General features: G+C 40.6%; 1 protein-coding gene and 1 non-coding gene across 2 annotated transcripts in view; one reads left to right on the forward strand and one right to left on the reverse strand.

The window, feature by feature from the left end:
- SOAT1 (sterol O-acyltransferase 1) overlaps positions 1–23,577 on the reverse strand; it is a 74,144-nt gene that overhangs the window by 45,505 nt on the left and 5,062 nt on the right. The window contains exon 2 of the mRNA XM_028121546.2: positions 15,477–15,602. Coding sequence (XP_027977347.1) covers positions 15,477–15,594 — 118 coding nt within the window. The 5' untranslated portion in view covers positions 15,595–15,602. The remainder of the gene's footprint in view (positions 1–15,476; positions 15,603–23,577) is intronic.
- Positions 13,513–13,585, forward strand: TRNAI-UAU (transfer RNA isoleucine (anticodon UAU)). Its single transcript has one exon. It is a non-coding gene; the product is annotated as a tRNA-Ile (tRNA).

Here is a 23,577-nt window from a genome sequence, read left to right on the forward strand (position 1 = left end):
AAAAAGAAAATGATCACTTAAAGGAAAGAGAATTATTACTTTATAACAGTCTCCAATGTTTGATTTTCACATATTACTTTAAATTTAAAATTTTATAAGCATATTCCAGCAATTTGTTTTTTAATGAAACCAAACAATCTTGTATTTCTAATGGAAGACTAATAGCCCCAAATTATTTAGCATGGGGACAAAAGATTGAGATTTTAAGGTATATTCTGGTCAATCTACAAAAGCAGTAAATGGACATACCAATCACAATTGGTCTATAATTTTTTTAAAGCTATAAACTGGTTTCTATTCTATAATCAAAATAATCTAGAAACTCTATTCCTCAACTAGAGTTAACTTTGGTTTATTTTTCTTTTATCACCATACCTGTTATCAACCGTGTGGGTGCGTTGCCACACACAATAAGAGAATTCACCTACTTATCATTATACTTTTACAATGCCATATCTTATTTATTTTTTTAAAGATTTATTTATTTATTTTGAGAGAGTGAGAATGAGAGAGAGTACATGAGAGGGGGGAGGGTTAGAGGGAGAAGCAGGCTCCTCCTCACTGAGCAGGGAGCCCGATGCGGGTCAGGAGATAATTTGTGGTAAAAAAAAAAAAAAAAATACAAGATTTCATGTAGATTACAATTCTCAGCTGATGTATTATATAATGACGAATTACAAAGCTTCCTTAGGACCTGGGACAGAAGAGGCCGCAGCATCATGGAGAAAGTAAGATACTTTAATGAACCTAATGCTATTTGCTCTCCATGGTTTTGCATGAGGGAAAAGTTAAGCACTGACAGGCAGTCCGTCAATGACTGAATACAGAGTAAGACTTAAAGCCCCATTTTCTGACTTCCTCCTGCCTTTCCAATTCTCTTCATATCCGTGAAAACAAACCACAAATCCATCTCTACTACCTCCCCACCCCTCACCTCACCAATCCTCTCTAAAAGTAAACAAAACACCAAGCACTTAACAGTTTACTGTCTTCAACTCCGTGCCTTTGCAAACTCACTCCCTTCTTCTGGCTTGAAGCCCTCTCCCAGTCTCTTTCTTCAAAGGCCAAACACAAATTCTACTTCTGTAAGACACTTCCCTCCATTTTAGAGCAAGCCTCGTCCCCAATCCCATTAGTGTCCTATATAGTTTAGTTACTATTAATTTACTTAACTATTACTCATAACATGGAACTTTCTGTTTTAGTATTTTATTTACCCAAACCCCCCTACTAACAAATCTGATACAATGCCTTATTTATACACCAAAGGTACTTAACTGACATCTGATTAACCTGCTGGCTAGAGGGCAGTAAACCAGACCTTAATCTCAAGATATATGTGTGGATAGGAGGGCATAATTAAATGACTGCTAAGAGCAATTCTTTTTTTTTTTTTTTTTTGAGAGAGAGAGAGAACAGGGAGGAGCAGAGGGAGAGAGAGAGAATCTCCAGGAGACCCCATGCTGAGCACAGAGCCCCACATGGGGCTTGATCCCATGACCCTGAGAACATGACCTGAGCAGAAACTAAGTCAGGTGATTAACCAACCGAGCCAAGTGCCCCTTGCCGACAGCAATTCTTATTCTAAGAACTTCGAATTCCAAGATTGAAACTTTTGATAAAATTATTAAAACTATTTAGATTCCAGAATGTTCTTGATAGAACAAAGATTTTTAAAATGCAAGCTTTGAGTGCCTGGCTGTCTCAGTCAGTAGAGCATGTGACTCAATCGCAGGATTGAGAGTTCAAGCCCCACGTCGGGTGTAGAGATTACTTAAAAATAAAATCATAGGAAAAAACAAAAAAAGCAAGCTCTTCCCTCAAACTTTTCATCTCTACACATTTTTAGCAAGTACACCTTAAAAACTGTCAAAGTTGATTGTATATTTTCCCCATCAGTACATTGTTACGATTTGCAATTCTATTCCAGTTCCAGGGCTTGGCAACAAATTTCATTAAAAGCAAAAGACAATTGACCTTATTTTTCAAAATAGTTAAGTTGTACTTCATACCCCATTATTTAAAAATGAGTGTACCTGGGATGCCTGGGTAGCTCAGTCGGTTGAGCAACAAACTCTTGATTTTGGCTCTGGTCCTGATCTCTGGGTAGTGGGATCAGCCCCATGTCCCACTCCACCCTCAGCACTCAAGAGTCTGCTTGCGCCTCTCCCTCCATCCCCTGCCCTCCCCCTCAAGCTGTTTTCTTTCTTTCTCAAATAAATGAATAAATAAAATCTTTTAAAAAAATAAAAATAGGGGCTCCTGGTGGCTCGGTCAGTTAAGCATTTGCCTTTGGCTCAGGTCATGATCTCAGGGTCCTAGGACCCAGCCCTGCATCAGGCTCCCTGCTCAGCGGGAAGCCTGCTTCGCCCTCTCCCTCTGCTCCTCCCTCTCCCTCTGCTCCTCCCTGCAGCTTGTGCTCTGTCTCTCGCTCTATCTCAAATAAATAAATAAAATCTTTTTAAAAAATAAATAAAAATGAATGTTCCTGTTATGTCCAGGCAAAACTGTATTCAAATGATTTTTACCAGCTGTTCTCAAACACAAATTTGCCTAAGCTACATTACAACTCAGAAAAGAATAATCATTCACAATATTTTGTTTGCCCTCTGAGAATCTGAAACCTTTTCAGGATTATTTTTAGCATGATTTTTTTTTTATGTTAAAAAGTTGTCAAAGTCTCAGCTAGTATTTTCCATTTCTTTTGACTAATCTTCATGTAATGAACTAAGATATTCAAACTTACTCTTTTGACCTTAAAAGCTATTTTAAAAGTACTAATTTTCAACAAATTTACTGCTGCCGGCAATTGTTATGTCTCATTGTACAAAACATTTTTCAAGTAAGTGGAATTTTTCATCTCTCAAAACGCCATATAATTTATTTAAAAGTTCCTATCATCTATGATGGGAAAAAGTTCAAAGTAACTGGCACTTACATATTGCTACTACGAGTACATTATTTCCAGAGAGCAATTTGGCAATTCCTACCCAAAAAACCCTCAGAAATATGTATTCCTTTGGCCTAAAACAATTTCTAGGAATGTACCCAAAGAAGAACTGTAAACACTTGAACTTTTGCTTATCTGCATTTTCTAAAGTAAACATGTTTTGCTTTTACCTTAAAGAAAAAAAAAATCTGCTCTCAACCTACTGGGTTGTTCAAAGCTCTATGTGGACTGGCGAGTTTTAGGATTAAATGCTTATACTGCACAAAGAGGAATGATTATAGAATAACAATATTCAAAACTTTTTTATGTATTTTTGCCAAAGGATTCTCAAAATCTATTACAAAAGTCATGTTCTCCCAATATTCAGATAGATATATGGATCAAAAAATACTGAAACTGAATAGAACTAACATATCGACTGAGCTGTTATTTGTAAAACACTTAAAACAGTGCCTGGCATATGATAAAACCTGATGCTAGTGATTAGTAGTAGTATATTGATAAGTTATGCAAGTGAACAAAACAACAAAATAAAAGGTAGTCAAGAATAAGCACTACCTGTAAATTAGAAGAAAGGTAACAGAACTTCCTCACCTGATAAAAAACCCCACAGCTTTCATAATTCATGGAAAGACTTAAAGCTTACTCCCTAAGATCAGCAAAAGGTCAAGTTTGTTTACTCTTGCCAATTCTATTCAATATTGTACTGGAATTCTAGAAAGTGCAAATAGGCAACAAAATGAAAAGTCATGCAGACTGGAAATGAAGAAGTAAAACTTAACTCTTCTTTGCAGATGCCATGATCTTCTACATAATAAATACTACAAAAACCACATACGCAAAAAACTATTCGCGCTAACGAATTCAGCAAGGCTGCAGAATACGATATCAATATACAAAACTAGCTGCATTTCTATACAGTAGCAACAATCAGAAAATGAAACTAAGAAAAAGAATCCCCATTTACTTTCAGAAAAAAAAAAAAAAACGAAAACAACTCCACTTACAATAGCATCAAAAAACCAGTATACTTAGGAATAAATTTAACAAAAAAAAAGTGCAAAACTTATATTGTGAAAACTATAAAATACTGTTTTAAGAAATTAAATGGAAGATATTTAGAAGTCAAATTCACAAAAACAGGGCGCCTGGGTGGCTCAGTCATTAAGCGTCTGCCTTTGGCTCAGGTCGTGATCCCAGAGTCCTGGGATCGAGCCCCGCATCAGGCTCTTGCTCTGCAGGGAGCCCGCTTCTCCCTCTCCTCCCCGCTTGTACTCTCTGTCTCTCCTTCTCTCTCTCTCTCTCTCTCAAATAAAGAAATAAAATCTTAAAAAAAAATTCACAAAAACAGAAAATACAGAACAATGGTTACTAGGGACTGAGGGAAATGAGAAGTTATTTAATGGATATAGTTTCAGTTTTGTAAGATGAAAAAGTTCTGGAGATCTGTTGCCTAACAATGTGAATACACTTCATGCTACTTAAATGTACACATAAAAATGAGTAAGATGGGAAATACTGTTAGGTACATTCTTACCACAATTAGAAATTTAAAATAGAATAAATAATTTTTAAATAGGCAAAGGACTTAACAGACATTTCTCCAAATCAGATATATAAATGGCCAACAGCACATGAAAAGATGCATTATGCATTATACATCATTCATCATCAGGGAAATGCAAATCAAAACCACAGTGAGAGATCACCTCACACCTGTTAGGATGGCTACTATCAAACAAACAAAATAACAAGGGTGGTGAGGATGTAAAGAGATAGAACCCTTATGAGAACCCTACTGGGGAGAATGTAAAATGTTGTAGCTGCTGTGGAAAACACTATGGCTGTTCCTCAGAAAATTAAAAACAGAATTACCATATGGTCTCACAATTCCACTTCTGGATATATACCCATAAAAAATGAAAGTGGGGGGTGCCTGGGTGGTTCGGTCGTTAGGCGTCTGCCTTCAGCTCAGGTCATGATCCCAGGCTGCATCGGGCTGGCTCCCTGCTCGACCGGGAGCCTACTTCTCTCTCCCTCTCCCACTCCCCGTGCTTGTGTTCCGTCTCTAGCTATCTCTCTCTGTCAAATAAATAAATAAAATCTTAAAAAAAAAAAAATGAAAGCAGGGGCTCAAATAGATATTTGTACACATGTTCCCAACAGCCAGAAAGTTAGAAGCAACCCGGCTGCCCATCAATGGACGAATAAAGAAAATGTAGTATATACATGCAAGAGAACATTCTTCAGCCTTCAAATGGGAATTTTTATTTTATTGTGATAAAAACACTTCACATGAGGGTAATGAGAGTTACCCTCTTAAATTTTTAAGTATAACAGTACTGTTAACTATGTAAGCACAGGGCACCTGGGTGGCTCAGTCGGCTAAATGTCTGCCTTCAGCTCAAGTCATGATCCCAGGGCCCTGGGATAGAGTCCCGCATCCAGCTCCCTGCTCAGTGTGGAGTTTACTTCTCCCTCTACCCCTCCCCCCTGCTCACGTACACATGCACTCCCTCTCTCAAATAAATAAATCTTTAAAAAAAAAAACACAACTATGTAAGCACAATGCTATACGTCAATCTCTACAGCTTATTCATTTTTCATAACTGAAATTTCCTGCCCTTTAAACAAGAAATCCCCATTTCCTCTAGACTCTAACCATCATTCCTACTGTTTCCATGAGAGTTTGCCTACTTTAGATACTTCATGTAAGTGGAATCATACAGTATTTGTTCTTTAACTGGCTTATTGCACTTAGTACAATGTCCTCTAGGTTCATCCATGTTGTCCTAGATGGCAGGATTCCTTTCTTTTTTAAGGCTGAATAATACTCTGTTGTATATACATGCCACATTTTCTTTATCCATTCATCCATCAATGGATACCTATCTTGGCAATTGTAAATAATGCCGCAATTAACACACAAGTGCACATACCTCAGAGATCCTGATTCCAATTCTTTTGGGTGATGTACCCAGAGGTAGGATAACTGGATCATACAGTCATTTTATGTTTAAATTTTAGAGGAACCACCTACACTTTTCCTTAGCAGATGCATCATTTTATAGTCCCATCAACAGTATAAGTGTTCCAAATTCTCCACATTCTGGCTAGCACTTATCTTTTGTTTGTTGTAACAGGTGTAAGTGGTATCACTGTGGATTTGCACTGCCCTGATGATTAGTGATGCTGAGTGCCTTTCATATACCCACACTGGCCATTTGTAGCTCTTCTCTGAAGAAATGTCTATTCAAGTCCTTTGCCCATTTTTAAAATCTGGTTGTTATTCTGCTACTGAATTACAGGAGTTCCTCATATATTGTGAATATCAATTCTTAATCAGATATATAGCTAGCAAATACTTTCTCCCATTCTACAGGTTGCCTTTTCACTGACTGATTTGTTTGCTGTGCAGAAACTTTTCAATTTCATGTAGTCCCACTTGTGTAAATTTGCTTTTGTTGCATATACTTTTGATGTCATATTCAAGAAATCACTGCCAAACCCAATGTCCTGAAGCTTCTATGTTTTCTTCAGATAGTTTTACAGTTTCAAGTCTTACATTTAAATCTGCAACCCTTTCTGAATAGATTTTTGTGTGTAGTATAAAATAAGGGTCAAGAAATTCTGACATATAGGGGCTCCTGTGTGGCTCAGTCATTAAGCGTCTGCCTTCGACTCGGGTCATGATCCCAGTCCTGGGATGGAGCTCCGCATCAGGCTCCCTGCTCTGCAGGAAGCCTGCTTCTCCCTCTCCCACTCCCCCTGCTTGTGTTCCCTCTCTCGCTGTGTCTCTCTCTGTCAAGTAAGTAAAATCTTAAAAAAAAAAAGAAATTCTGACATATATATTTAACATGGGTGAACCTTGAGGACATTATGATAAATAAACTAAGGCAGTCACAAAAAGCCAAATACTTTTTCCAAGGGATTCCATTTATATGAGAAACTCAGAACGGTCAAAAATCACAGAGACAGAAAGTAGAATGATGGTTGCCAGGGGTTGGGAATGAAAAGTTTTAAGAGATGGATGGTGGTGATGGCTGCACAACGTCAGTGTATGACATACTACCGAACTGTGGATTTTAAAAAATGGTTAAGCTGGGGGCACCTGGGTGGCTCAGTCGTTAAGCGTCTGCCTTCGGCTCAGGTCACGATCCCAGGGTCCTGGGATCGAGCCCTGCATCCGGCTCCCTGCTCCACGGGAGGCCTGCTTCTCCTTCTCCCACTCCCCCTGCTTGTGTTCCCTCTCTCCCTGTGTCTCTCTCTGTCAAATAAGTAAATAAAATCTTAAAAAAAAAAATGGTTAAGCTGGTAAGTTTTACGTTGTATTGTACCATGATGAAAAATAAAATCGTTTTTAAATATCTGTATGATCTTGGGTTAGGCAATGATTTTCTTAGATAGGACATCCAAAGTACAAGCAACCAAAGAAAAAAATAAATTGGATTCATCAACATTTTTAAAGATTTTATTTATTTATTTAGAGAGGGAGTGTGCAAAAGGGGGGAGGGAGAGAGAAAATCTCAAGTGACTCCACACCAAGTGCCAGGCCTAATGCAGGGTCCCATCTCACCACCCTGAGATCATGACCTGAGCTGAAATCAAGAGTTGGACGCCCAACTGACTGAGCCACCCAGGTGCCCCAGATTCATCAACATTTTTAAACTTTGTACTGGAAGGGATACCATCAAGAAAATAAAAAGACAACCCCCAAAATGGGAGTAATTATTTGCAAATCATTTATCTGATAAGGGTCTGGTATCCAGAATAAAAAACTTTAACAACTCTATAAAAGGCCAAATTAAAAAATGGGCAAGGGATATGAACAGGCATGTCTCAAAAAAGTGCAAATGGCCAATAAGCACATGAAAAAGCATTCAATATCATTAGCCATCAGGTAAATGCAGTTCAAAACCACAAAAGATACCACTTCACACCCATGAGGATGTTATCATCAAAAGACAGATAATAACAAGTACTGGTGAGGAGGTAGAGAAACAAACCCTACCACATTGCTGGTATGAATAGAAAATGGTATAGCTGCTTTGGAAAAGTTCAGCAACCTTTCATAAAGTTAAACATTAGAGGTACGGTACCTGGGTGCCACAGTAAGTAAGTTAAGCATCCAACTCTTGGTTTTGGCTCAGGTCATGATCTCAGGGTCTTGAGACCGAGCCCCACATCAGGCTCTTGCTTAGCACGGAGTCTGCTCGAGATTCTCTCTCCCTCTCCCTCTCCCCCTCCACAACACCATGCACATGCACGTGCTCTCTCAAACAAATAAATAAATCTTTCTTAAAAAGTTAAACATTAACATACCATATAACTCAACAACCCCACTTCTAAGTATATACCCAAGAGAAGTAAAAACATTAGTTTACACAAAGCTTATACATGAATATTCATAGCAATATTATTCCTAAGAGCCAAAAACTGTAAACAACCCAAACAATCAAATATTCATCAGCTAATAAACAGATGAACAAAGGTTTATTCCAATACAATGGAATACTGTTCAGCCTTCCAAAAGAATGAAGTATTCATACATGCTAAAACATGGAAAGCGTTATGCTAAGTGAGAAGCCGGACATAAAATATCACATATGCTGTAATTCCTTTTATATGAAATGCCCAGAGCAGGCAAATCCAAAGCTATCGATAGGAAGTAGATTAGCAGCTGCCAGGGCTGAGAGAAGGGGAGAATGGAGAGTGACTATTACGTGCACGGAGTTCCTTTCTGGGGTGATAAAAACGTTCTAGAAGCAAGCAGTGATGATGGCTGTACAGCCTTGTAAATATACTTGCAACCACTGAATTGTATCCTTTAAACTATTAGTGAATTTTATGGTATATGAATTATATCAATAAAAAATTAGGAGGAATAGAAGGAAAAAAGAAAGAGGAAAAAGGACTATAAGGGGGAGGAGGGAGTAGGAAAATAGAAGAAAATGAGGAGGAGAAAAAGAAAAAAGAACCTAGACCAAGCTCTACTCAAATCATGTTTCCACATTCAGCATAAAGACAGAACTGGTGCGCACACAGCTGGCTCAGTCAGTTGAGGTCCCGACTCTTGGTTTCGGCTCAGGTCACAATCTTGGGGTGATGGGATCGAGCCCCACACCAGGCTCCACGCTCAGCAGTAAGTCTGCTTGAGATTCTCTCTCCCTCCTCCCCTGTACTCCCCCTACTCATGTGCACATGCACACTCTCTCTCAAATACATACACAAATCTTAAAAAAAAAAAAATAGAACTGGTAAATGGCAGAGCTAATACTGGGTCTGGATAAGACTCTAAATGTTATTAGCTTTTTCTCTTAAGTTATACAGAGCCATCATTTCTCTGTACTTCTAGAGAAGTGAACCATTCCACAGCATATTACAAGAAATGCAAATCAGAAAGTAAAAGCAGAAAAAAACAGCTGCGAATACAGTCATGAAAAGAGTAGCAAGGGAGAAATAGGTTTTTAAAAATTTATAGTAACAGCTATGTAACAGGGAAGGATAAGTTTATAGAGTATAAGGTAAATGCTGCAACCCAGTACAATATATCAAAAAAATTTTTTAAGATTTTATTTATTTATTTGAGAGAAAAATGAGAGAGAGAGAGAGAGAGAGAGAGAGCACAAGATGGGGGAGGGTCAGAGGGAGAAGCAGACTCCCTGCTAAGCAGGGAGGCCAATGCGGGACTCGATCCCGGGACTCCAGGATCATGACCTGAGCAGAAGGCAGTCACTCAACCAACTGAGCCACCCAGGCACCCTCAAAATATTTTTTTTTTAAATAACAACTTTGACCCTGCAATTCTACCTTAGGCAACTGAGGAATAGTAAAAATGTTCATTACCATTTGTTTATAGCAGAAAAAAATATTCATCAGGGAAACAAGTAAACATGACACATATAAAATACTTTGTAGCCACTCATCTACTACTTGACAATGGAAAGAGGTCTATCATGGGGTACTTGGAATCCCAGTCACTGAACAACTTACTATTCTATTTATGTAAGACATTAATAATGTATGGGAATGAAACGTCTGGACAACACATACTTTTTTAATTTTTTATTGTTATGTTAATCACCATACATTACATCATTAGTTTTTGATAACACATACTCATTTTTCCATGACAGAATTTTGAGTCACTTCTGCTTTCTTATTTATCCTTTTCCGTATATTTGAACTGAACACTTTAACTGCAGGTACATGATGACACAATAACAATTCTTTTTAGATGATGTATTACTTTTAAAATCAGGTAATGTTAACATTTTTTTAATTTAGACAGAAAGTTGTTATCTTCAGAATGGGTATTTCAAACAAATGCCACAAAATACAAGAAAGCTAATTAATCATAATTTCACCTAATAGGCCCTGGATAAACTAAAGATAATTTTGTGAAAATGTGAATACTACAAAGTCACAGTAATGGTCAGTATTAATTCAATAACCCAAAAGTTGGGTGACACTTTATCAAACTGGTTCACCTCTGAAAATACAAGGGGGCACTATATAAAGAATTAGTCTGGACACAGGTAACCTGTGAGACTAAACTGAGCAAATTAGGGCATAAAAGTCATCACATCCATAGCTTACTAGAATTCTGAACTGCAGAGTAAGAATTCAAGAGGGGAGACGAACCATGAGAGACTATGGACTCTGAAAAACAAAATGAGGGTTCTAGAGGGGAGGGGGTTGGGAGGAGGGGCTAGCCTGGTGATGGGTATTAAGGAGGGCACGTTCTGCATGGAGCACTGGGTGTTATACACAAACAATGAATCATGGAACACTACATCAAAAACTAATGATGTAATGTATGGTGATTAACATAATAAAAAAAATTCAAGAATTTACGCCAAGTTGAGGGTAATAAATAAATCTTTAGAGCAATGTCAAAATGATGTATTACAAGACAGTTAGGTGTGAGTTCTTGATAACAGTGGGTCTCAACTGGCGACACCAGTCAATATTATCCAGCAAACTTTCAAACCTAACATTCCTGGGACCCTTCCCTCGAGATTCTGATTGAGTAGATCTATAATGGGGTCTAATAAGCTGCTTTTGTTGAATGATTTCTTTTCATTCTACAAGTTAATTTTATGTGTCAACTTGACTGGGCTAAGGAATGCCCAGATAGCTGATTATTTCTAGGTGTGAGGGTGTTTCCAGAAGAGATAAGCATTTGAATCAGACTGAGTAAGATTCCCCTCCCCAGTGCTGGAGGGCCTGAGGAGAACAAAAGGCAGAGGAAGGGCAAATTTGTGCTCCGTATTAAACTGGCACATCCGTCTTCTCCTTCCCTGGTTCTCAGGCCTCAGAGTGAGAGTACGCCGTTGGCCCCTGGCTGTCAGGCCTCTGAAGACTTTGGATTTGGACTGGTACTACACACTGGCTTCCCTGGGACTCCTGCCTGTAGACGGAAGATTGTGGGACTTCTCAGCCTCCACTTGATAGAATACCTCATAATAGGGGCACCTGGGTGGCTCAGTCGGTTAAGCGTCGGCCTTCGGCTCAGGTCATGATCCCAGGGTCCTAGGATCGAGTCCCACGTCGGGCTCGAGTCTGCTTCTCCCTCTCCCTCTGCCTGCCTCTCTGCCTACTTGTGTTCTCTCTCTGTCAAATAAATAAATAAAATCTTTAAAAAAAAAAAGAATACCTCATAATAAATCTTTCTATGTATCTATATATATCCTATTGGCTCCATTCTTCTGGAGGACTCCAATGCACACACCATTTGAGAACTGTACCTCAGACTTGAACCTACATATCACCTGGAAAGCTTATTAAAATAAAACCTTATTCAGTAAAGGTGAGGTGAGGCATTTCTAACAAGTTCCCAGTAGTGCAGATGACACTAATCCACGTTGATTGGCCTGGCTTACTCGCAAAGGCCCCATTTTACCCATCCGCTTCTTTCCCAAAGTGAACAAATGTTAAATCAAGTGGAGAAACACATTCTATTTTCTGATCAGCATTACAACCAGGGAGGTAATACTTGATTTAAGCTAAGCAATTCAATTTTTAATATCTGCGTTAGAACATGGAATGTTTAAAACTTATATTAACTAAGACAATAAGAAGTACTGAAAATACGCAGAAATTAGAGTAATTTAAAAGCTTTTTATAAATTGGAACATAAAGAGAAAAATCATATCTGGCGACAGAAAGTTTCAAATAAAAAGAGATTTTTCTGTCTCCAAGACTGACAACATGGATTATCACCCCATCCCAGGATCACAGAAGGGGAAGGTTTCTACTCAATGCTGACTCACCCTTGTGTACAAATTTCACATTTTAGGGCACCTGGGTGGCTCACGGCTGTTGGTTAAGCAACTGCCTTCGGCTCAGGTCATAATCCTGGATTCCCAGGATCAAGTCCCACTCCCTGCTCGGCAGGGAGTCTGCTTCTCCCTCTGACCCTCACCCCTCTCATGCTCTCTCTCATTCTCTCGCTCTCTCAAATAAATAAATAAAATCTTCAAAAAATTTTTCACATTTTATATCACATTAAAATACACAAATATTTCATAAATAGCTAATGAAGAACCTAACAATCGATAAACTTCATCATGCAAAAATATGCAGCATTTATATTCCTATATATAGCTGCTGTATTTACAATTAGATTTAAAGAGGAAAAGCAAAAGAACATTTCTCTATGAAAGAAGTCTCACGATGTCAAAGACAACCTGTGTCAGAAAGTTCCATCCCTATTTGTTAACCGAACAAGGCTCAAATTTCAAATCCTTCTTGATATCAAACCTATACAAATGTCATTGCAAAAATAAATAGGCTGATGCAACAGATGACATCAGCTGGAGTTGTGTTTACAGGTCTATCAATCTTAAAGCATTAAGCCTTGACCTTAAACATCAAGCACTGTGTCCTACTCTTTGTATCTGTGTTAATGTTAAGCAAACTTGGATAGAACTAATAGAACTCCCTAATCTCTTCCTCCCCCAAGATTTATAGCCCTGTACTGAACTAAGTTAGGTACCCTGCTAATTAGCCTCACTATGCTCATTACGTCTACCAGGAGTAATTAGTAGCACTTATTTGTAATAATCTAATTACGTTATTTGGGGGAGGGATTCTCATTCACTTAACACAGAACTCCATGAGGGCAAACACACGTACTGATCACTGTGGTAGCCCCAGTGCCTAGCAGGGCACCAATACTTATTGATAGGTTAGGTGGTTGAAGGAATAAATAAATGGATGGTGTCTAAAACACAGTACATAATGTTCACTGATTCATTAACAAGAAAGGGCTTATTTTCTCATTTCTTTGTTACCAGATACAGGAAACTCTAAGTAACATAAATCCTGAAGTAGACACTGCAAATTCCACTTACGTCAATAAAGCTCACCTCCAACATGTGCAGCAATTTACACACCAGTGTCACCGGTATAATGCGGCTGTGACCAGCACTTAAATCAAAATGTTCCTTTCTATTCTCCTTATCAATTTATTTTTCACCTCTGTACCCTCACACTACCAGCATATGCACTTACAATAAAGAGATGGCAGTCCCTGCTCTAAAACACTGCATTTGAGTGGTTCCATAGTGTAGTGGTTATCACCTCTGCTTTATACACAGAAGGTCCTGGGTTCGATCCCCAGTGGAACCACCAACAATGAATTATGGAACACTACATCAAAAAATAATGATGTAATGCATAGTGATTAACACAACATAATAAAATTAAAAAAAAAAACTAATGATGTAATGTATGGTGACTAACATAATAAAATTTAAAAAAATTATATATAAAACACTGCATTTGTTATTGAACTCGCCTCAAAAAAAAAAAAAAATTACAAGTCTCGGGGCGCCTGGGTGGCTCAGTTGTTAAGCGTCTGCCTTCAGCTCAGGTCATGATCTCAGGGTCCTCGGATCAAGTCCTGCATCAAGCTCCCTGCTCTGCGGGAAGCCTGCTTCTCCCTCTCCCGCTCCCCCTGCTTGTGTTCCCTCTCTCACTGTGTCTCTCTCTGTCAAATAAATAAATAACATCTTAAAAAAAAAATATTACAAGTCTCACAGCTGCTGTAGCTCTTACTGATCTCTGAATCAAGTTTGCTTCTTTTTCTTTAGAGCACTGACTAATGAACCTATCGCATGGGCAAAGACTCTATCAATACCGTCATCCTTAGCCACGTGGACTCTGGCAAGTCCACCCCCGCCAAGCATCTAGCTCATCTACAAGCTGGGGAGCACTGATGAAAGAACCACTGAGACGTTCAAGGAGGAGGCAGGAGTGATGAGCAAGGGCTCCTTCAAATATGCCCAGGTGCGGGACAAGCCGAAGGTGGAGGGACAGTGTGGCATCACCACTCCCATCTCCCTATGGAAGTCAGACTAGCCACCATGCCATCGCCATCATCAATGCCCCAGGCCCCAGGGACTTCATCAAGAATGTGACCACTGGACATCCGAGGCCAACTGTGCCGTGCTCATCATGGCGGCAGCACGCTCAAGTTCGAAGCTGGCATCTCTGAGAAAGCCAGACCTGTGACCACACACCGAGGCCTACAAGCTGGGCCTGAAGCAGCTTGCAGCTCATGGCAGCCATCAACGAGAGCGATGTTATCGAGCCGACCTCTAGCGCCATGCGCTTCCAGATCACTGAGAAGTGAGCAAATGCCTGAAGAAGATCAGCTACAACCTGGCCGCTGTGGCCTCTGTGCCCATCTCAGGCTGGCACAGCAACAATGTGCCCTGGCTGGAAGGTCAAGAGGACAAATGAAACGTCACCAGGGTGACTCTGCTGGAAGTCTCTGGACTCTACCCTCCCACCCAGTCGACAAGCCCCTGAGGCTGCCTCTGCACCATGTGTACAAGATAGGGGGCACTGACTGTGCCCGTGGGCCGGGTGGAGACCGGCTTCCTGAAACCTGGGATGGTGTCATCTTTGTCCCCACCAATGTCACCTGAGCTCAAGTCTGTGGCGATGCCCCACGAGGCCTGTCAGAGGCCTTGCCTGGTTGACAATGTGGACTCTGACATGAAGCATGTGCCCAAGAAGTGGCCGGAGACAGCAGGAAAGACTGCGGAGGCTGGCTGGGCTATGGCACAGGTGATGGTCCTCAACCACCCCAGGCAGAACCACATTGGCTACGCCCCAGTGCTGGACTGCCACACAGCTCACATCCCCTGAACGGAGGGAAAACACTGACCAGCACTCGGCCAAGAGGCTGGAGGACAACCCAGAGCCCTGAGGCCTGGTGAGGTGGCCCCTGTGCAGACGGCCCCCAGCAAGGCCGTGTGTGTGGAAACCTGAATACCCACGCCTAGGCCATTTTACTGTGCAGGACATGACACAAACAGCGGTCCTTGGAGTTATCAAGGCAGCAGATAAGAAGTCATCCCCTGCCAGCAAGGTCCCCGAGTCCACAGTAGTGAAGCATGTCCTCCGCAGTGTCCTCCGCAATCTTCACTATAAAAATTACCCCACATCCTACATATTTACTGAGTAAGGTTAATAAACTTAAATAGCTGGAAAAAAAAATTAAAAGCCTCACCATTACTAGGTGTCTCTAGGGACTCCTTTGAAGGGCCTCTCTGGTCTTGCTTTTCCTCCAAATTCTCCCTGGACTTTGACAGCCGTTTTCTCAGAGACATCTTCTCTTCGCCCACCATCGTATTATCTAGGAAAGAAGACATAAAAAGCTTTTGTGGGAGAGGAAAACTTTTCCTTTCTTCCCTTCATAGGTTTCTGGGCTGGTCTGATAATCACACTGACGTAAGACGGATTAACTGTAGAAAAACACATTTAATTTCCTATGTAGGGGAGCCCATAAAAATATGGGACCAAAGCAGGCAACACTGTATCTTTTTAGACAAAGGAACAATAAACGTGTGAAGAATTGCCAAAACAAAGGGATTTGGAGTTGGGGTAGTAAATCACTGAAGAAGTAACAAGGTTTGTTAAACCCAGCCTTCTCAGCCCTAAATTCCTTACGTCTGGTGATAGGGATGTCTTCTACCCTCCTGGTACAGGGACGGTATGTTTCACATGGGAGATTTACTTCCTGTTTTCAGGAAGACAAAGGAGGCTCAGAGGGTCCTCCCGGCACTGGATGTTCTTAAGTAACCTTGATTCAAAATAATCAATATGCCAAAGTACATTTTTGTGTGGCATATTTTGCACCCCTTCACTCTGAAGTATCTGACTTAGGCAAATGTCACAATATCACCATATTTAGGGGAGGTGAAAAACATATCCTCTTTTGTTTTACTTTAATCATGTTTAAGCATTTTCTGAGTACAATATACTATAACAAATTCAAAGAAATTAGTCCTTATAAAACAAATGGTTTCAAAGGTCCTTATTTAAACAAAGCCCCCATCCTAAAAGAATAATTTAGTTGAACAAGGCATAAGTATATGAAAAATTCAGAATTAAGTAACAGGGGGCGCCTGGGTGGCAAGTTGTTTGAGCGTCCAACTCTTGGTTTCGGCTCAGGTCATGATCTCAGAGTCATGAGACTGAGCCCCAAATCAGGCTCCATGCTCAAAAGGAAGTCTGCTTGAGTATCTCTTTCTCCCCCCTCCAATAAATAAATAAATCTTTAAAAAAAATAATTAGATAATAGAAGGTAAGTACAAAGATGCTACAAAGTAGGGTAGAATTAACAGTCAAGTCAATGGTAAAAACAATACCTGAAGTTCAGAGAGAAAAGAGCTCATGAAGAGATGCAAAGGTTTCATAGAAAAGAAGGTATTTGAACTGAGTCCTGAAGGATGAGAAAAGACCACTCCACACATGAGACAGGGTTAAAACCAGGTCCTTCCAAGCCCTGTCGGGGGACCATGACTAATCAGACTACTTTAGTAGAGGACAAGAAACAAGCTTTTGTTGAGTAGCTAAAAGTTAGAGGACTCCACTGGGTGCTTTACATTTTCTCATCTAATCTTCATTAACTCTGCAAAAAAGATGTTATTAATCGCAGATCATATATTTAAAAAAGGCTCAAACTGTACTGTCAATGCCCTCTGCCCACACACCAGGAACATACCTATAGTTGAACAAGTTGAATTTATTAAGAACACACACCAAGGGAAACTATGGGGAATCTCAGAATATCAAAAATGACTTACTTCGGACTTGGGAATTGGCTAGGTGATTTTTTGGAAGAGTTCAAAGAAGAGGGTTCACTCTAGTTGGGTACTGTCAGAAAGTGGGAACAATTCTATGACTGGGTATATCAACAAATCTCTTTAGGGAGGCTAAAGCTGTAACCAGTAGAACAGCAATAATCATTCACATTACAGCCTGGAGAGAGGGATGTTGGCTATTTTGTGACTTGGACAATGTTCATGTTTTGTCTAGGTCAAGACATGATTATGGCATGTTCTTATTTTTGTCTTCATTCATTCTGGTCACAGCAGAGCCTTGTCGGATGCTGATATTCAATGAAATTGTTTATGCTCAACAGAAGAACACCAGGAAGACCCAGGCGTTAAGTGCCAGGCTAGTTCACAACATCAAGGCCAGCTGACGGTACCAGCACAGCTCCAGGATGCCAAGGGCTGCTCTTCTGCTCTTGACAGTAACTTGCCCAAGACCACACAGGGCCAGATTTGAACCTGGGTCAGATCCAAACAACAAACATCATTAACTCTGAATTTTTTTTAAGTTGGTAACAGAGAAATGGGATAAGGGCAAAGACTAGAAAGGAGAGCCAGAGTTAAACTATAAAGGTCTAAGAAAGGAGGATTTTTTTTCAGCTAGGCAGTGGTGAGCTATTCTAAGCACTAAAAAAATAGGATCACAAATTTTAGGCATATCAATATCAATACAGTACAAGGTTGACTGACTCCAAAGCAGTGTATGACTATGTTTTCATTAGTCTGAGGCAAAAAGAAAAATAATGAAGTCCTCACCACATAATTTTTAAAGCTACATATTCTTAAATTCTAATATTTTGGCCTTTCTAAACTTTTAAAATGTCCTTTCCAGTATGAAATGTAGTACATGGTGAGTTTGTTTTCTTAAGTATCACTCCTTAGCAATGTAAACATCTGACTAATCTAGATCATTTCCCTAATTTTTTCAGAAATCAAACAAATGAAACAATTATGGATGAGGTTGAAATTTTAGGAGACCAGTTAGATCCAATTCAGAGGGACCTAGGAAAGAGGTCAGGGCAACTGATGAAGTTGAAAGTGCTTTGTTAACAGTGGCAGAGGAAGCCAGAAGAGCATCTAACCTCTCCAACAGAAAAGAGAAGTGACAACAGACAACAAAACTCTGGGGGATGCGCTCAAAGTAAGACATCAAGAAGTAGAGAAGAAATCAGGGAAGAAAACAATAGAGATACAAAGATGCACAAAAGAACCAAGATGTTTCAAGAGGCCTGGGTGGCTCAGTCGGTTAAGTGTCTGCCTTTGGCTCAGGTCATGATCCCAGGGTCCTGGGATCGAGTCCCGCATTGGGCTCCCTGCTCAGCGGGGAGCCTGCTTCTCCCTTTGCCTGCCGCTCCCCCTGCTCATTCTCTCTGACAAATAAAATCTTTAAAAACAAAAAAACGAAGATGTTTCAAAAAGGAAGGAATTATACAGGGGGTAATGAGGAATTAAAAAATAAGGACTGTACTTTTTTTGCATCTGAAAAGGGACGTGACAGGGACTATACTTTTGCATGTTTATGTGCTTCATGTGTATTTTAATCTCAATATAATCTGTAAGGCAGATATGTTATTTTATTCCCCAAATACGGTCTTTGGTCACCATGTCTCTCCCTATAGTCTTTCCCATTTCTAGAACACGGTTTCCCCTGTGCCCTTTATCTAGCTAACCCGACCAGCCCAGCAAAGTAAGGGTCACAGCTGCAGCAGTAGGAACGCCAGTAACAACACAGCTTTGATTTAATGATCAGCTATTATGTACCTACAGACACTGCACTGCCAAGTCCTTTACGCTGTCAATCTTTACAACCGCAGGTGGCAGGTATTAGCCTCATTTTACAGGTGAGAGAAATATAGTTTAGAAGGAATTTAACTTGCCTGAATCATATAATTCTCCAACAGCAGAACTGAGATCCAACACGAAACCCAGGGATTCCACAGCCTAGCCTGTAATCAGCAGATGACCTCGAATGACCTCCCATGCTGAGGTTTCTCTAACCACCATCTCTCATGTCACCCCCTCCTCTGCGGTCCCACTACACTCAGAGACACTATCTGCCTCTTACACTAAGCATAAGCTTCTCCAAGACTGGGATGAAATGGCATTTTCTCTTTGAAACCCTCAAATCCAGGGGGGGGAGTATTTGGGAGCATGACAGGCATGCAGTAGTACAGAGCTATCAGTTAATAGGACCAGTTATTCTCACAGGATACAGTGCTCCTCACAGATCATCAGGAGGAAAACATGCTGGGAGGATGACAACAAGCATCATCTTTACTGTGAACAGCTTTCTACATCCTACTCATCAAGATCTATGACAACTGTTGGGGCGCCTGGGTGGCTCAGTCGTTAAGCGTCTGCCTTCGGCTCAGGTCATGGTCCCAGGGTCCTGGGATCGAGCCCCGCGTTGGGCTCCCTGCTTGGCGGGAAGCCTGCTTCTCCCTCTCCCACTCCCCCTGCTTGTGTTCCCTCCTCTCTGTCTCTCTGTCAAATAAATAAATAAAACATTTAAAAAAAAAGATCTATGACAACTGTTCTTAATCAGGGGTGGGGAGGGGTCCCCTAGACTTCTAAGGGTATGCAAAAACTTCAAATATTTCAGTGACTGAAATTACACATTTTATCACATAAAGCAGGTTGTACAGGCTGACTAAAACAATGTTACTTTGCTTTTGGCTGATACTATATCATGCTGATTACATTGTCGATTAAAAGCACTATGTCAACATGATTACACATTGATTAAAAGCACTAATTAATGGGGCGCCTGGGTGGCTCAGTCAGTTGAACGTCCGACTCTTGGTCTCAGCTTAGGTCTTGATCTCAGGGTCACTGAGTTCAGGCCCCGCCGTGGGCTTCACGCTAGTTGTAGAGCCTACTTTAAAAAAGGTGAAAAAAATACGTAATAAAAGGGGCTCCTGGGTCGCTCAGTCTGTTAAGTGTATGCCTTTGGCTCAGGTCATGATCCCAGGGTCCTGAGATCGAGTCCTGCATCGGGCTCCCTGCTCTGCAGGGAGTCTGCTTCTCCCTCTCCCTCTGCTCCTCCCTCTGCTCCTCCCTCTCCCTCTGCTCCTCCCTCTGCTCGTGCTCTCGCTCTCTAAAAAAAATACTTAATAAAACAAGTTTGACAAATAAATGCTGTTTAACAGGCAAAAAAAAAAAAATTAAGCTCGGGTAACCTATAGAATGAAAACATTAAGAGAGTTCTTGGCGATGAGACTAGGAGCCAACAACCCAGTCTAGAGAAGAAAGCCTTCTTTCAAAAGCTAAAACACAGGTACTGAGCCTGCACAATTACACCGCCATAGTTTAAATCTACTTATTTAAGAAGTGAATACTAACTTCTTTGGCCTCAATATCCTCTACTTTGCAGGAAGTTGAGAATTTCGAAGGCACAGGATTTGGTATCCGAACACTAAGAGGTAGTTTACACCCCTGCTCCATCATATAGCTGTGGACTCGGTAAATCCTCCAACCTCTCTGCATCTGTTTCCTCATCTAGAACATGAAGATAAATACTACTGCACCGAGCTACAACAAAAGAAGACAATATATACTAAAGTGCCATCGTTATTAATAACCAAGTTTGCAAAATTAACCAAGTAATCTGACACCTACATATCTACCTCCTATATGATAAATAGCAGTCAAACAAACCATATCATCCCTCAAATTCTACTGTTTGTTTTTATGATGTACTAGATAAGGGCAAATAAAGGGCCATATTTATATACTTTCTCAAATGCAGCTCAAACACCATGCTTCCAAGAAAATATTAACAAATTTTATTATTGTCATATATACAGATGTTAGGAAGGACAAAATACTTAAAATGGTTCACCTCAGGGCACCTGAGTGGCACAGTTGGTTAGGCGTCTGCCTCTTGGTTTCAGCTTAGGTCATGATCTCAGGGTCGTGAAATTGAGCCCTACAGCAGGCTCCTTGCTCAGTGCAGAATCTACTTGGGGTTCTCTCTCCCTCTCCCTCTGCCCTTCCACCCCATGCTCTCATGCTTGCGCTCTCTCTCTCTCTCTGGAGTAAATAAATCTTTAAAAAAATAGCTCACCTCAATTTTGATCAAATCCTCAGACCATGTGAATAATTAGATTATGAGGATATATCTGAACCTCATTCACTTCCCCACCACCACTAATTTTTCTACACTTTAACTTCAACATCCATGTACAAAGATCCATCCAATACCCTGGCCTCCCAGCTCCTTGACTTTCTGTCTCCAAAAAGCTGTTCTTATGTTCCAGTCATACCTTCCCCAAGAACTTACTGTTAAGCAACAACTGCGCCATGTCCATAATTCTGATTCCCAGCAACTGAACCACTGACGTTCCCTCCAATTCCATTCTCGCAGTCTTCCCCATCTCAGTTAATGGGACTAGCAGTCACTCTGCCCAGATTTGAAAAAAAACCTAGGAGTCATCCTTTATTCTTGACCTCCCCTTATCCAATCCAAAAGCAAATCCATCTTACTCTGCCTTCAAACTAAATCCCCAACTGTGAGGTCTTCTCACCACATCCACCACTTTCACCAGAGTCTAAGCACAGTCCTCTCTCACCGTAGTAGCCTCCTAACTGGTCCGGTCCGTCTTCATTTTCTCCCTTCTATTTTTTAACACAGCACCCAGACTAATCCTTCTAAGATAAGTCAGAGCAAGTCATCCCCCTCATCAAAACCCTCCAAACAGTGGATTTTGTTTTAAGTCCTCACCATTGTCTAGTAACTCTTCCATGGTCTGCCACTCACCTCCCTGCCCCTTCCCCAGCACCCTCCACTTCCCACAACTCTCTCACTTGCTCCGCTCTAATTACTTTGGCCTTCGGCTGTTTCTTGGACAAGCCAAGCTCATTCCTACTCACAGGTCTTTGCCATTTCCTCTGTCTGGAGTATCTCCTCCAGATACTCTCAAGGCTCTCTCCTTCACTTCATCAATGTTCTCTGCTCAAACATTCCCTCCTCGGGGACTCCCCGCTCTACCCTGACTAAACACTCTTGCACCCTCTTACTCTCTTATCCCTTACTTTTTCTTCAGAGCACTTATTGCCCAGCACATTATAGCATTTATTGTCTATCAACCCCCCAAAACTAGAATCCCCCAAGAAAAGTAGAATTTTGTCTTGTTCATTATTTTCTCCAAGTATCTAGAACCATGCCTGGAACACCCTGCACTTAATACACCTTTATTAAGTGGATAAAGTATTACCAAGCATTTTCACATATGTTAAGGGAATGAAACAATGGTCCTTCACGTGTCCGCGAAGAACATGAGAGTTGAAATGATGTTCACTTTTATTTCTAACTTCACCTATTAACACTAAAAGATAAATATAAAACAGTTTATGAAGACATTTACCTACCTTGGGATTTAAATTATCTATATACATACACATAAAAATGCTCTGTTCTAGAGCTTCAGACTTCTCATCAGCATCTGCTTTCAGGACCCAATTCTAAACTTAGGTTGCCTGAGAGACTCTGAAAAACCATTTTCTTACAAATGCTATGCCCTTTACTCCACTAGAAAAACCTCTCAAACTTGAGAGATTATTCTCCTGAAATGATTCAAATAATTAGAAATACATTAAGAATTGAGAGTTCCCTTTAGTGGGTACTTACTATTTGCTATACTCTCTGATAAGACCTTGTGCACATTCGTGTACATTCCCTCCTTTAATCCTAAAAATAACCCTATGAGGGAGGTAATCCTGTCTGGCATCTTCAAACAGAAAAAGGCAGTGACTGCCAGAGGCATAACTGTAGACGACAGTAAAGAAACTGTATGTAGGGCGCCTGGGTGGCTCAGTTGGTTAAGCGACTGCCTTCGGCTCAGGTCATGATCCAGGAGTCCCTGGATCGAGTCCTGCATCGGGCTCCCTGCTCAGCAGAGAGTCTGCTTCACCCTCTGACCCTCCCCCCTCTCATGTGCTCTCTCTCTCTCTCATTCTCTCCGTCTCAAATAAAAAAAATTTTTAAAAAATCTTTAAAAGAAACTATGTAAAGAAACCTTAATATATTTTTTTAAGCTTTTATTTGTCAGAGAGAGCGAGCGAGCGAGTGAGCATGCACAAGCAGGGAGAGGGGCAGAAGGAGAGGTAGGCTCCCCACTGAGCAGGGAGCCCGATGAGGGACTCGATCCCAGTACTCTGGGATCAGGACCTAAGCCAAAGGCAGCCACTTAAGCAACCGAGCCACCCTGGCATCCGAAGAAAGAAAACTTTAAAAGTAGGAATCAACATTAAAAAGAGAGAGCAAGAGCAGGTCTTTCAGTGAAGGACCAAAAGGGTTATGCTTCCTATAAGGCCCATAAAACATCACTGTATCAAATTAGACCTTAAAAGTTCATGCTCTAACGACCCTGGCACCTTAAAAAGGTTATGCTAATTTAAACTTATAAGGCAGGAAAAAACTTTTTAATTTGCATTGAAAAAATTTTTTAAGTTCTGACACTTAAAAGGTGTATGCCAAGTATCTGAAAATTC

The sequence above is a fragment of the Eumetopias jubatus genome, unplaced genomic scaffold (assembly GCF_037043125.1).
Source record: "Eumetopias jubatus isolate StellerSeaLion01/CBP00866 unplaced genomic scaffold, mEumJub1_p1.0 scaffold_12, whole genome shotgun sequence".
Classification (NCBI taxonomy): domain Eukaryota; kingdom Metazoa; phylum Chordata; class Mammalia; order Carnivora; family Otariidae; genus Eumetopias; species Eumetopias jubatus.